Genomic DNA, 16,041 nt, shown 5'->3' on the forward strand with positions numbered 1-16,041 from the left:
AGTGACAAACCTATGACACTCATAATTGTTTTTGTTTTAAGACAAAATATGTTAATGTCTGGTTGTTTTTAACCTCAGTATTCACGTTTAGTGGAAGTGTTTGTACTTTGTGATATATAGCTAGGCTTTCGGTTGAAGTTTGGGCACTCATCTCCAAAAAGTTTGCCAGCACTGGTTAACCTTTTTTTAAAAATAATTTTTATTTTGAGAGGGTCTCCCTAAGTCACAAAGTTGCCCAGGTGGACTCAGACTTAATGATCTGCCTCTCTCAGCCTCCTGGAGTACTGGGAATGTTTCTTTCTTCGAGTTGGAGTTTTAATAACTGTCCTTCAGAAAATTGCAAAGAGAGAATAATACATAAATTTTAAAAAAAGTTATTGTTTAGTTTGTGAACTAAAAAATGGCTTCTAAGGTCAGTTGATCTCTTTAGACCAGAGGATGGGTTTTGTGATCCCATTTCTCCAGCTCCTCAGTTGGTGAGAGCTGGTGACTTAGCCCTACCGAGACAGGTGTCGGACTGCAGTGAGGTCAGAGAGCTGCCAGAGAGGAAAAAGAAGCGCCAAGGTAGAGGGAGTCTGAATACAGAGCTTCAGTTTAAGTTCATTTTCCACATTGTCAGTCTGTTCACCTGGCCACTCTGCAGCCTGTCTTTTGTGCTTGTTCCATTGAGTGGACTTTCTGTATTTTCAGTTCAATGCTTTACCCCTGAACTAAACCCCCGATTTTCTGTATTTTAATCACTTATTTGTATTTTGAAATTTTTTATTTTGTCTAGTATATCACCATAAATATCTTTTCTTTTTCTTTCTTTTTTTTTACCTTTTTGAGACAGGGTCTCATTATACAGTTTAGGCTGGTCTTGAGCTCACTTTGTAGCCTGTGCTGGTCGCGAACTTGTGGTGATCCTCCTGCCTCAACCCCCCGAGTAGTTGGATTACAGACACTTGCCGCTATACCTGGGTGGTCATTTGTACTTCTGAGAAGTGCCTCTTCATTTTAAGTGCCTAGTTTTGATCAGGCCTTTTATTTAGGGAGGGCTAATTTTTTTGAGCTCTTTATATATTCTAGATATTAGTCCTCTGAGGTATAGCTAGCAAACATTTCTTGGCCATTCTGTTGGTGTTTCTTTGCTCTGTTGTTTACAAAATCAGTATATAAAAATCAATAGTGTTTATGTACAACAGTGAGCCAAAGATGAAATAAATCAGGAAACAATCCCATTTATGGTCTTTTCAAAAAAATTAAATACCTAGGAATTAACCTACCCAAGGAATTGAAGGGCATTTATAAAGAAAAGTATTAGCATTCTGAAAAAAAGAGTTCAAAGAGGACTTTAGAAAATGCATAGACATCTGTAGGCAGAACCAATATTGTCAAAATGACCAACACTACAAAGAGTTTATGTAATTCCAGTGAAAAACACTATCAGTATTCTTTATAGAACTAGAAACAAAAGTTAGAAGATACTCCAAAAAGCTAAAGAAATTCTGAGCAGCAAGAGCAGAGCAGGAGGCATTACTGCCTCAGATTTCAAGTTATATTACAAAACTACAGTGATAGAAACAGCATGGTACTGGCACAAAAATAGCCATGTTGATCAGTGGAATAGAATTGAGGATCCAGAAACAATCCCAGGTATCTTTAGCCATCTAATTTTTGTCAAAGGAACCTTAAATATACTCTGGCAAAAAGATAGTCTCTTTTAAAAAAGGGTGCTAGGAAAATTGAATATCCATATGCAGAAGAATGAACAAAGACCATTATCTCTCAATGTGTACTAAAATCACATCAAGTCAAATTGATCAAAGCCATACATATATGTATTATATTGAATCTGCTGGAAGATAAAATTTGTTCAACTCTTGAGAACCTGTGTCCTCATAGGCAAGAACTTTTTTTTTTTGTCTTTTTCCTTTTTATCGGTACCGGGATCGAACCCACGACTGCCTGCTTGCATTGCAGGTGCTTATGCTGCTAGGCTAAATCCCTAGCCCCCAGCAAGAACTTCCTTAACAGAACCTTAAGTACGCAAAAAAATAATACCAGGAGGCAACAAATGGGATGATGTATAAATTTAAAAGCTTATGCACAAACTGCCGGCATGTAGACAAGTTATACCAGTTTATACAGCTTCATTAGAAGAGTGTGAGTACTCTTTCACCTGCAGCTGGGCTAGGAATGGATAATATTTAAAAGAAAACAATAGACTAGAATGGTATTTTATTATTCAGTTTGCATTTATTTGACTATTAGGTTGAGCATTGTTTTCATAATTGCATTTTTTTTTTTTAAATCGGTACCAGGGATCGAACTCATGACTGCCTGCTTGCAAGGCAGGTGCTTATGTCGCTGAGCTAAATCCCAAGCCCCTAATTGCATGTTTCTTATGTGACCATTTCGTTATGCTTTTGTCAATGTAGAATGACATATGTTAGGTACAGTTTCACTGGGGAGAATATTTTCTGAGGTCAGTTTTCTTTAATGCCAATGATATATACCAGAAAAAATTCTATTTTTACTTATAGTGTAAAACTTTGCTCATGATGAGTAAAGATTGCATAATTGACACTACTTTTTTGAGTTATATTAAGGGTTTCTCAGCAATTTTTATGGCTCTGTACACATTTTACTGTCAGTTCTGATTATGTGGTGTGAACTTCTTGTCAACTTTGGCGTCTTTTGGTAGGGATGTAATTCTGCCACCATAGCTGCTTTCTGCAGTGCGGCGTTTAGTGGTTAGGTGCCCATTCAGATTAGCCCTGGCAGTCCTGTTCGACCTTTTGAATCATCAGTAATAGTTGAAGAAAGAGCCAGATTTTTACCAACATTGAAAATAATATATTTCTATTTTTAATATAATCATATTCTTAACTTTGCTAAGTTTCACATTGATGGCACATATGGATGGTTTTTTGCTTAGAGGGTTACTAAATGTTTTATATGCTTAAAAAATGCCATGGAAAATTTTCACATATATCTCATTTTAAGTATTGATATCTCTGCAGGAGTTCCATGTTTTATTGCTTAAAATAATTGAAATTAATAACAGAAGACGTTATATATGTACTAATAAAATTCATGCTGAAAAGTGTAATGCTATCTTGTTGAAAGTATGTAATCCTAAATGAGGTAAGAGAGAGAACATGTTTCTTCCTGTATTATGTAACAATTGGAAAAATTTAATGTTGCTTTCTTTTATTTAATGCTCCTAAGTTTTTCTTTTGTAAATTCAGATACTTCCTATTTCCACTTGTTAACACTTATCAATTGATTATAATCTGTGTCCATGAAAGAGATTTTGAGGTAGATAGACCTATGATAAAATTAAAAAGCATGGTTTGGAAAATCACACGTGAAATCATACTAGCAGTTTTCCCTGGTGAGGTGGGGCAGAAGTGGATAGGGGCTGTGATGAGAGGGGAGGGGAGGATACTGAGACTCTGTAATGTTGTGAATATTTTATTAATTAGAAACATGTCAGAATGACATTAATGATTAATGTTAGTCATTATAGGTAATGTGTATATGTACTCAGTGGTTTACACATTTGTATAAATTTAAAAAAACGGATAATTTCAGTTTTAACTTTTAGTCAGGCAGAAGCTCAAATTGTCTGATTTATCATTTATATTCAATGTTGTTATCTAAAGATAACTATTATTAAAATTATGTTGCTTTTAGATAAGTTGCTCCTAGAAATAGTTGTTTCGGATCTTGTTCTCAACAATAACCACTATAGTAAACACATTGTCTTTTTCAACATTACCTTTTTATGTTTCTTGATGATTTCATAAGTTCAGTTTAGTTTCTACAATTATGACTCATTAATATGAAAATATTATACTTTCAATTATATAATTTTGATAAGAAAGAGAAAGATCCCAGGCATAATTATTCTTTTCTTTTGCACAGAGATAGAATGATTCAGGAAACCAAACCTCTTACTCTGAGGCCAATGACTTGATTAGTTTTCAGTACTCTTTATTAAATCTAGCATAGATATGTCACTTAATTTTATTTTTTTCTGGTGCCTAGCCAGGATTTCTTATTATTGCTTGATAGTTCCTCCTTTCTGTGATATTTTTACATCAAGGGAATGACATAAGATGAGAGGAAGTTGAGACTGTGGACACAGGTAGGCCACGGGCTGCTGTTGCCTTTAGCAGTTGTTGTTAGGATTGTCTACTGACTGTGTAACAGGCAGCAGGGTAAAGTGCAGTGAATGAGGTATTGGAGACAGAGAAGGCTGGCTGAGTCCTGGGTCCACTATTTATAGTCACAGTGTGGAGCTGAATATATTATTTAACATCTTTTAGCCTCAGCATCCTCTATAAATTAGGGGTTAATAGTGTTCACTTTCTAAAGTTGTTATGAGAATTAAATTGGATTATCTATATAAACATAGTAATAGATTTTTAGAAGACATTGGTTCTTTCTTTTTTGGGGGGGACTAGGGCTCACACTCATGACCTCATGCTTGCCACGCAGGTGCTTGTGCCACTGAGCTGAATCCCCAGGCCCTGCTTCTTTCGATTTCACTAAAAGAAAAATACAGTGAAGTATTTGAACTCGAGCTAAAAGGTCAGGAGATATGTGCAGAAATGATTTCCTAAGTTTTAAATGAAGACTTTGCATATAAGATTTCTTTTTAGTATTATCTTTATTTCTTTTGATTTAAACAATTGTGACAGGGAAGAGCACAGGTGCACAATTGCCTCAGCTTTAGTTTCTTGTTCTTGTTTCCTGATGTTGGAAGGTACCACATCTTGGCCTCTATTCCTTTATTTATTTGTAGAAAGGGACCATAAGAAATAGGAGCAGAAGTTGAGAGTAATGGACACAGGAAAAAGCAGCGGTGTTCAACAAACGTTCTCTAAGCCTGTTTAAGCTGGTGTTCTTCCATTGATTCATTTTCTGATGCAGCCAGAACTATATTTTATTTTGAAAAATGTAAACTTGCAGCAAGGATCCTTGTTTCTTTATATATTTAGTTTTATTTTATCTTATAGCATGAAAACATAATTGCTTTCATTGAATGTTCTGCTATCTATATACATTAGTGTGTTCCTTTTATCTTCTTTATAGGTATATAGTCATATGCTTCCACCAGGTAATCAGATCCAAAATTTCAAAATACTCTGTCATTAAAGAAAAGTTTTATTATACTGTACTTAACAAGCCAGAAATAAAAGACCATATAAATTTTAGAAGATTGTACTAATTAATGTTAGAATAACATTTGAGTTAATCTTCCTTTAAGCAGACAAATAAATTACTGGAATATTCACTAACTTTCACTTTTGATCAGTTGAGCTTTTTCTGATGTTTCTTTGTTCTGAATGTATTGATTCTCTTTTATTAAAAGATTTTTTGAAATGAGATTTTTTGCATGAAATAAATATATATTAAATAGATAATTAAAATAAAGAGGGAGAAAAGCATGCTTTGTAAATTTTCAATTGATGAAATTATATTCTGGCTGTTTGACTTTCTGTTTTGTTGATGGTGTTAAAGATGTCATGTTCTTACAGATACGTCATTGTAAAATTTGTACTTCTATTGTGTCATTTGCTTAATTCTAGTTTCTAAATAAAACCACATGAGACTTTTCACTGTACATTGAGTGGGAGTTTCTTATTGTGGACTGTATATTATGCATCTTTATGTTTCAGGATACTTATGTCCTTAAGACTTAGTAGAATGGACATCAAACCAACAAGGTAATTGCAGGTCTTAACTTCAGAGAATGCCTTTTTTTCATTTACTTTGTAGATTTGTTGGTAGGATTAAGTGAGATATACTATAAATGTAGGTGCTTTCAAAATTTTAAAGGTATTACTTGGAATTGTAAACATGATTGAAACTGTACCAGAGGTGTTGTTCTCAATGTAGAGGGAACAAAGTAGGCAGAATTATGTGGGGAGGTGACTTCTGATATTTTGAAGATGTATGTATAGAAATTACAATGTGCTCAAGGGCCAATGTGATAAATACTTAATAATCTCTTATTTTGAGTTTTTTATGGTTGAGTTGATCTTGAGTTGGATTTCCTTTTAAGGGTTTGTGTGCATCAATGGCGGATTCATCCAGTGATTCAGAGCACTTCCGCTATAGTGACCGAGTGAGTCGATGGGCGGCCAGGTCATGTCGCAGGGAAACTCGGAGTCATCCTACCATAGACGTCACAGAGAAGGTCAACATCATAACAAGTACTTTACGGGTTAGTTAAACCATGGTTACATTTAATAGATTTTTAAGTAGTTTAAGTTAAGAACATGTTCCACCATTGAGTTATGTCCCCATGTCCCTATTACTTTTATTATCATAGAGATCCTTTTTTTGGCGGGGGGGGGGGATACTGGGGATCGAACTCACAAGCTCACACTTTCCAGGCAGCTATTACTCTTTTAAGGATGCTTGTGATTTCATTTGGTCCACTCAGTAATCCAGGAGAATCTCCCTATCTCAAGGTCTTTAATCATGTCCATGTAATCCCTTTTGTTTTTTGAAGTACATACACACAGGTTCTGGAGATAAGGACAGAGAATTCTCTAAGAACCATTATTTTTCCTACCATGATAAAGATAATGTGAAATAAATAAGGTTGTTGAGAATGTTTTGAGTAAAACAACTTTTCAAACTTCTCGTGTACATGTGCCTTTAGAGAAGTTTGGTGAAATAGATTATAGGTGATTAATAGATATACAGATGCCATCTTCATCTGGAGGCTAACTTTTAATGGTGTTTGGGTGTTTAGTAGGGACAGTATGTAACCCTTCGAAAAATAAAAAGCTTGGGAAGAGTAAGGGAAGGGTAGTATGGTCAGAGTAGGAAAAAGAAAACCAGAAATCTAAATTTTCTCCTATTCATTCATCCCTTGCTTTTACCTTTTCCTGGATAAACATGGGTGTTTTCTGTTAATTGCTTTTCGATAATATGTTTAGCTGAAAAAGAATAATTTCTGGTGGAAAAGGTACAATTTGATTCAAAATGAGACAGTTTACTCTTTTAAAACTAATATAGCAATGGAATTTTTAAGTATGAGTACTTTTACTTTCCCATCACTGAGCTACATTAGTAAGCTATCATATTTGAGTGGAAAACATTTTTTTTTTTTGTTACGATTAGAGGTCTAAATTCATTGTTCACAATTAAAGATTATAGCATAGTTTTTCTTTTTTTCTCACAAGCAAATTCTGAGATAAAGTAATATGTATTTGAAATAATATTGATTCTAATGATTTGCTTCTTGTACAAAATCTATTAGATTGCTTTTTTAGAGTTCCCTTTCTGTTCAGAGGGTGTGCAATTTGTGGTTTTATTGCTGTTTACTGTACCTTGGTTAAGAATGTATGTGCTTCAGATTTCACAGATGGATTTCAATTTTTCTTACAGTGGTGTTAAGATTTATTTGATATGAAATACATTGTTATCTAAGTTAACTGTGTTATAGATTGTGAATTTACATTGTTGACTTAGCTCTTTGATATATTGCTAAGATGATTGAAACAAGTGTTTGAAATAATTAATAGATTATTTATTTTTTCTCAAGGACACCAGTCGGAACCTGCAACAAGTGGACCAGATGCTTGGGCAATATCGAGAATATAGTAATGGACAAGCCGGTACTATAGAACATGTGAGGATGATAAGATATATTTGCATTTTTGCTTACTCATTTCTTTTTTTAATGCAGTTTTTGGGAGTGCAGATGTAAGATAAATAAGTTAACCTTTATGAACAGCTTTAATTTTAAAACTGCTTTATTATCTTACAGTTTCAATTAAGGTTAGTTTATTAGATAGATTACCAAATATCTTACTTAGATTATATTTTGTTGAATTTGAAAGCCTTAGGTCAGAGGCGGAAGAATTCAGGACACGGCTTAACCAGAGATATGCTAAACTTGGGCCACAGTTACTATTTGTATGGAGATAGGAATTGTTATGATGGCCTATTTTAAACTAATGTATGTTGATGATTTAAAAAAAAAAACTGAAAATTCTTCCCCATCCCACTCAATGAAGTAACAGTCCTCACAGTTTCTTGTACATGTATTTTTCTGTACATTTTCTATGTATATTCAGGCGTATGTGTGATGTTTTAAACATTAGAATACTATAAAATATTATGCAGTGTTTCATTTGATTATATCACTTGCCATATAACTAGCTCTTTCTTTTGAACAGTTATACAGTATTCCTTAGTATGGATGTATCCAGGTTTTTCTTTGACGTTACAAACAATGTATTAGTGACCATTACTGTACACATTTTTGTGTAATCTTGTAGGATTCCTGGGAATGGAATTGTGGAGTTGAAGGATAGTGGGCTTAGAAGTTTGTTGGGCAGTTCAGAAATGCCCCTTCAGAGGTGTGCCAGTTTATGTTTACTTTGCATGGGGAGGTGAGAAGGAAAGAAGTGTTAGGATTCTGGAATATATTTTTAAATTAATGCTTTGCCAATTTTCTCAATGTTTTTCCTTCCTTTGCATTTTGTCTACTTTTGCAAAACTTATATAAACTCTTAGAAAGCCAGTTAAGTTTCTTTGTGTTTCCTATAATGAGTATATATTGTAATGAGAAGACTAATGTTATCTTTTTCCTTTAATGATTGTATTATCTGTGCTATATATCTGTGCTATACTGAATTGTTACAGAACTCCCACATTTTAATTAATAACTCATTTTCTTTTTATAGAAGTATAGTTATCATTACTTGTTAATTGGAAACTAATTGCTTAAGCACCAGGACAGGTTTTCTCTGATACAGGTTTCTACTGCTTTCATTTAGACAACATATTTAGACATTTTTGCATCTATAGGATTTTTGTGATTTATGATATATTTGAAAGATGGAGCAATAGGCTTTGTGTATTTGGGTATCTCATCTGTTTTAGGTTACTTACCTTATTAATAGTGGAATTAATTCTTTGTTTTTTAATTTATTCAAAACTCATTGAAAGGGTAATTGTTAACTAGTAGGAAGGCACATTGTTACCTAGTAGGAAAGACCTGCATTGTCAGTTTTAATATGTGGTAGCAAATTTCCTTTGAATTGGGCAATAGAGAAATGAAATTATGTGTCAGAGAAACTTCTGTTCAGATAAGCATTTAAACCATCAAATGTGTGGTACTGTGGCATGAAGTCTCTGTGGTAGGAGTAGAACTGAATACTGCTGAAGTCTCTGGGGGCTGTTTTTATCCATGGTAAGTCAGTTCAACAGGTGTTTCCATCTTAGTTGTAAGTGCAAAGACTACAATGCTACTCATTAAAAAAAAGACACAAGAGAGCAACCATCTTTGGTTGTGCTCTAGGCTGTATCTTAGTTTTCTCTTTAGTTTCTTTATATTCTTCTATTAAAACAGTTGATTGTCAGTGATTTTTTTCCCTGTAGCATATTGAAGGCTATGTCATGCATTGCTTTCTGTTATACTCAGTGTATAGTAGTGGTTTTCATTGTGTTCTTTAGACGTTACTGGGGAAGGAGTGCTAACACCTGCTTTAAACTATGAGATGACACAAAAGTGAGAAAGAGTATCTCTCATAGTGAGTCTTAGGGACTGGCCCTTCATTGAAAATTGCTTTTGTAATAAGACTGACTGCTATGGAATATTATCTTACCTGAATGTGCTAAGTATCATGTGATTTACTTGAGTCTTTCTGTTCATAATTTTTGGTTCTTAAAGTATGTGGTAGGATTTTTTTTTTAATCAAATGCTCTCTTTAGGGACCTTGGAGAGTGACTTTTTTTTAATGAGTAGCAAATCATAGAAATCCTCTTGCTGTAGAACATGCTTTTCATTTTTTAATCCCTATAATGGGTTAATCTATTTTAATCAATGTTCATCTGTGAAAAAATTTCATCCTACTATAAATATTCATCACCAGGTTGTAATTAGCATTTTTCTTCTAAAATTTGAAGAGATTTCCTAGAAAATGAAATCAATTCCTTTGCCCCGGAGAAAGACCAGAACTTTTATTATTGACTTAGATTTATAAATAGTTTTATTGCTAAACCTTAGGAAATGGATGTAAATGACAAATGTATGTTATTTATTTACTTGAGTTTTAACTTTGTGAACATCGTTTATCAAAAGGTGGGTGAAAGAGTTTGGAAATATAAGTATTTGATGTAGTTTTGCTCTTGGAGTGATCTTCTCTCAGAAAGGAACTGTAAGAATTTATCCCTTTTGTTTTTGTAAAGCCTGAGGGTCATGATCATAGAAGGTCACTTTTTGATTACTTTTCCTTAGTGAAATATTGATTCCTTGAGCTTTATAAACTCCAACTCTAGTATGTGAAGGCTTTTCTCTGAAGAATTGAGCAGGACTGTATTGATACCTCTGTTTTTTTTTTTTTTTTTTTTTTTTTTTTTTGTGCAGAAGTACACTTTTTCTTAGCATCTTTGGGAATTTCTCCAAAAGAATGTGTTCCATACATTTTTTCTGTTATTTAATTCTCCTAACAATGCTATGAGAGATACTCTCAAGAAGAATTATTTTGATTCAAATCAGCATATTAAGTAAAGATTGGGTAAAAAACTATGAAATCAGACACTTGCATTAATGGATAATTTTTTTCTAATTTAAAATTTCCCTGTGGGTCACAGAATGGTCAGTAACTTGGCCATGGTCTCTTTAAGTGACAGTCAAGAATAGGATACTATTTTAGAACCCAGCATCAAAATTCACTTACCTTACTGAGTCATGGTTATTGATAATTTGTATTTCACGAGCTATAAATTTATATTTCTGATAATGCAACAGATGTGGAAAGAAATTTTTGTAAGAAGTCTGGTGGTGAGTTAGGGTTGGCATCAAGGTGTTGTCAGAAGTAGCAGTTGTGGTTGCCACTTAGGCAATGTCGTGGATTCTTTGAGGTGCCTTCATTGGCAGTGATTTTGCTTTCTTCCTGACAGCAACACTGATTGTTTTTCACTAAATGTCCTTATAGCTGCTGCAGTCAATAAACCATGTTTAATTGGTTAGTATAATTAAGGATCTTTGGGCTTCATGAACTTTATGACCTTAAGGAAGTATCATTGTGCATTATTTCTCTTGCTATGAATTTCTTTGAAAGTCTAAGAACATTTGGGTCAAAGAATATTTCTGAAGAAAGTTTTGTTTTAAAACTGTGAGGATCTGAAACAAATTATACTCCTTAGTGTTAGAATGCTTGTAGAACTGTTAGTTTAAGCAGTTAGCATACTAGAATTGTATGTTCCTATTCATGAGAAGAACAGGACATAATTTTGTACTAATGCTGTAAAAAATGGGATGTCCTGAAGAAAGAATGTTCAATATAAAAAATTAATATCTTTTGCAATAGAAATTTGTCTGAAAGTTAACACTGGGTATAAATGAAAAATACAGCTCTTGATTCAAATCAGCATAGCAATTAGCTTCACATTTAAGGAGTAGATAGACGACAATATCACGTTAGACTTTAGATACTAGTAGGAGTAGGTACTTTTCCTTCTAATTAAGTACTCCGATTAAAATTTCCTTTTGGGAGTAATAAGATGTCACCATATTCTGTGTAAACTTTGTAGGAATGTTGAATGTTTAAAGTCCAGATAGTTTGTTTTTAATGGATTTCAGTTGTCAAATATATTTGGTAATGCTGCAGAAGGATGATGTTAGTAGTTTAAAGCTAGATTCTAGCCATTTGTTACATCCCAAACTTGAAGGTCTCTGTGGCTAAGCTTTATTAGTTCCTTAATTGTCTTAAGGCACAAAATATTTGTGATCATTCAGTATCTGTAAGTAATAAGCATCAGTGAGTGACAAATTTTAACCATATGTTTCTTTTCAGATGTTCTTTTAAATAAACATTTCAGATTTTTTATAATTAGGGTCTTAAATTCTCATCTTTAAAATTTTATTCTTAAGTCTCTCAGGAATCTTCTGAATAGGAAAGTAATTTCTAACTGAATTTTGCCATGAGGCTAGTAGAAAAATGTAATTTTTGGAGTGAAAATGGAAATTAAATCCTTATTTTCTTCTAGAAGCTACCCAAGTAATTTAGGGCAAGTTCCTAAAGTTTTCTGATACTAAATTTCACTGTTTGAAAAATGAGAATAATCTTAGAAAGCTCTTTATAAATGAGCATTTAAGTGCTTATACTATTTTGGATACTTACTAGCATTTATCTAATAATTTTTTTATCTGATCTCTGAACTCAAGCATTTACTAAGTTCCTACTGTACACTAGAGCCACTTTTAATTCATCTTGCTTTCTGTTAATTCATCCTGCCTGACTTCCTGCGTGTGTCCCTGTCGGTATAAATAACACAGTGTGTTGCAACGTTTACAGTGAAAGGTGTATGTAAATTATTTTGAATTAGACAGCACACTTACTAATGTTTTCATCTTTATGTTTTTGAGTACAGTAGATCATCTGTTCTTCTAACATACAGTCACATACCACTGATGGGGCTGGGGATTTAGCCCAGTGGTGCAACACCTGCCTGGAAAGCATGAGGTCCTGAGTTTGAATCCTACTACACATCCCCCTCCCCGCAGTCTATTTATCTATCTGTCTGTCTGTCCGTCTATCTGCCTATCTGTCAATTTCTCTCTCAATTTCTCTCTTTCTCTCAGTCTGTCTCTCTCTCTCTGTCTCTCTCTCTCTCTCACTGTTAAGGGCTCCTTCCACTTGCCTTGAATGTACATTTGACATTTAAAATTGTGTGGAAATTAACTTATTTCAAATCATGTTTAGAATGTCTGTGATATACAGGAATTTGAATATGCTTCATAAAAACAGTATGTCACTTGAAAGATACTCAGGAACACTATTACAGGCTTGTATTTGTATAGGCCAGTGTATAGCAAGAGGTTAGGCATGACAGTGGGAGCTTGTAACCTTTTAAGTAGAAAAAGCCTAACAGGGGCAACCATTTAAAAATGTATTTTAGAAACTGGTGGGCCAGAGAGATATGCAAATTGTACATTGGCATTCTTATGTGATTTTATAAAAATTATTGTTCTCCTTGTTGTCCTCATTTTAATCTTAAAATATAACTCTACAGCCCATCTTGTGTAGTCCGTTGTCAGATCAGTTGTGGCCGTCTGTAGAAACAGGCGATGAGGGAAAGTCAAGAATACAATGTTTATTAGTCAGTGTGCCTAAGGATGACATTATTACCCCTGATAAAATCCTTAAAATGACCTTTCTTCTACCTCCAATTGTAGATCTAACCTTGTAACACAGACTGACTTCCATGATCACCAGTGTTGTATATGTGAGTGTTCGCTAAATGCTGGGTTTTCTGTGTTTCTTTTCAAGTGGAAACAGAACTGAACAATTAGATGAAATATTTAGGTGTTTCCAGTTTATGATCAGCATGCGAGGAAGAGAATCCAGTTATTTAGACATGCCCAAAGTTTCATGCTTTTCTGAATAATCTATGCTGTATTAAAGAATGTTTTTTCTTAGTATGAAAATAAAGGGTAGTTTGGAATAAATTTAATAAAATTTAAATTTAGTTTGAAGAAACTAAATGGGGGCTTTCTAAAAAATTTTAAACAGAAAAAAATAAAAACAATAAAACAATTTCAAAATAGGCCAGTAGAACAGTAACAATAAGCAACACATTGTGTATTTTTACATGCATGGTAGTTGTTCAGAGTATAAGATATAGGCCTGAAATATTGTCCAAAAAAATACTAGCACAAAACTGTCCCCTCAATGAACTAAGGGAAGCCACCTGTATGACTATCTTAACTATCTTGTGTGTGTATGTGTGTGTGTATATATATATTCTTTTTTCTTTTCTTTCCTTTCCTCTTTCTCCCATCAGTTTCTCATTCCTTTTGAACAGTTTCTTTCTTATTCACAATACTTCTTGTACATTTTGGATCTTATTTATCCTTTCAGTTTTTCACACTAGTGAGAACTAAATGGAGCCTCAAATGGTTTCCAAAATTTGTGTACTTTAAATTGTAGCATTTAGAGTTTTTATCAGGAGCGTTACTTTTTTTTATTCAAGTTCTCTTTTCCACTTGTGTAGAAACTAAGTTGATGAATACTTGATGATTAGATCCTATGTAAGTAAGAATTACTCCTCATACATTGCTCTTATGGTCTGTGTGAAAGTAATGATAGGCATTACCCCTGAGCAGGAGATGGTCCCCTTTCCCAGATTTTGTTTATAGTGCAGTCAGTGCTTTGACTTTTCTATGCCTCTTTCCCTCAGTTCATTAATGACCTGCATTTTGTTTCCAGAATTTTTTCAAATACAGAAATTAAATAACTTCTAGAGAGCTCTGAGAATTAAAAAAGTTGTTTGTATTTTAATAATTATGTAAAAGCACTTGTAGTTTAAAAAAATGTATGTTTATCAGTTTCTAAAATAAGAAATTGTTTCCTTGTGTCCGCTAGTGGTGGCCAATGCCTTTTACTCTCCTTGAGTGTCATTGTTAGCTCACAATTATATGCATACTTCAAATGTTTTAACCCATTGCAATTAATATTTTTTCAATGTTCGAATTGTCGCTTCGTATTGAGGGGGCCTACTCACCTTGATTTTTGACTGTAAAAGCATGTCTTCATCTGAATAAACAACCTTATGTGCTTGCTTCGGTAGCACATATGCTGAATGAACAAGCGTTCCATTCAAATTCGGAGCCCAAGTTTTAGTTGTATTCATACTGTTTCGTAACACTGACTCATTTGTTTTTAGTATAATATTAAAAGAAGAAAAAGAACTAATCTGTAAATGATGTGTTTATGTTAAGATGAAATGAAAATGTGCCTGAAAATAATCATGTTCCCTGTGCCTGTTTTTATAGTATTTCTGGTGGGGGAAGTGAATGAAATGGAATCCTTGCTTGATGAGTGGTGTGGTAGTGGTATTAGACTCAACAGGATCTGTGCCACTGTGGTCAGTCTCAGATTGTGTATTGATTTGGTTTAGCAAAATGCTATCATCTGTTCAAGAAAATTGTTAAATTTTTAAAAATTATATTCCTTTGTTTTTATTTAAAGTTTAGTTTGAGTTTGTACCTAGTTAGGAGTTATGGTCCTAAAGAGGTTAAGGCAAGTTTTGTGACGTGGTGTTTTATTCTTTTGCTTTTGTACTACAGGAATTAGATTGTTTTCCTATATTGCTGTCAGATTCTGTGCAGTATCTGTTGGGTTGTTACAGTTTCAAGTGTAAATGTTAATTTCATTACATTTTCAATTTTGTGTGTTAGGTGAAGGACTTGTTATTTCTGTGAAGCTTATAGGAATATAACTTAAAATAGTCTTTATTTCATTCATCTGCCTTTTGCATTTTATTGTTTGGGCTTTGAAGACCAGCCTATACATCCCCAATAGCTTAGGATAGATCTCTTTTACAGTTTTGAAGTTAGATTACCAATTTGTTTTTGTATATTTTAATCTTGTTTCTGAAATGATTAATTTCCCAATTTTTTCTAGATTTTAATGTTGTATTTCTTTTTTCTTGTTCTATAATATTTTTCTATGTGTCTTCCATTGGGTTTTGTGTCTATGTGTGTATATCAGTGAAAATTCATTTTATTGAAATATTTTTAGTTCCAGCTTAGGTTTTGTTAGTAAATAAATCCACATAAGTATGATACCGGAAAGTTCTGTTTTGGCATTAGTAAACAAGATTAATGTGGGTCAGTTTTCCTCCTGAGAACGAGAAAGGTGGAAAAAGTAAAAAAAAAGTACAATATTATGAACCCATGAAAGTCCTGCTGTGACAGTGAAAAATTTTGTAGTAAAGATCTGGTTAAGAGATAAGGAAGTACAGAAGGGTAAGTGCTACAGTTGGGACATGTACTGCTTCAAGGTGACAGCTGATTCCAAAGAGGAGCCTTGGAAGTGGACAGACTAGGGTCAGAACTGTCGGTCAACTCAGGAGGCTGCCAAAGCGACAGTGGAGGAGCCCTCAGCTTTTTAGGCTGTCTGGTCTGTTTATCTATTTTTTTAAACTTACATTACTCTCCAGGTAGCCTTTGTTCTCTTGGCCTTCTTTTGTATATTTCTATAGATTAGGTGACTTATGCCTGAGGAATATGGTAAA

General features: G+C 33.7%; 1 protein-coding gene across 7 annotated transcripts in view; it reads left to right on the forward strand.

Annotated features, from left to right (window-relative positions):
• Window positions 1-16,041, forward strand: part of Cep128 (centrosomal protein 128) — a 422,276-nt gene that overhangs the window by 11,850 nt on the left and 394,385 nt on the right. For all 7 annotated transcript variants that reach the window (XM_063241248.1, XM_063241247.1, XM_063241250.1 and 4 more), the window contains exons 3-4: window positions 6,059-6,220; window positions 7,553-7,639. In XM_063241248.1, the coding sequence (XP_063097318.1) occupies window positions 6,074-6,220; window positions 7,553-7,639 (234 nt within the window). In that variant the 5' untranslated portion in view covers window positions 6,059-6,073. The remainder of the gene's footprint in view (window positions 1-6,058; window positions 6,221-7,552; window positions 7,640-16,041) is intronic.

The sequence above is a fragment of the Cavia porcellus genome, unplaced genomic scaffold (assembly GCF_034190915.1).
Source record: "Cavia porcellus strain 051 isolate PalLab524CR breed Dunkin Hartley unplaced genomic scaffold, mCavPor4.1 scaffold_31, whole genome shotgun sequence".
NCBI lineage: Eukaryota > Metazoa > Chordata > Mammalia > Rodentia > Caviidae > Cavia > Cavia porcellus.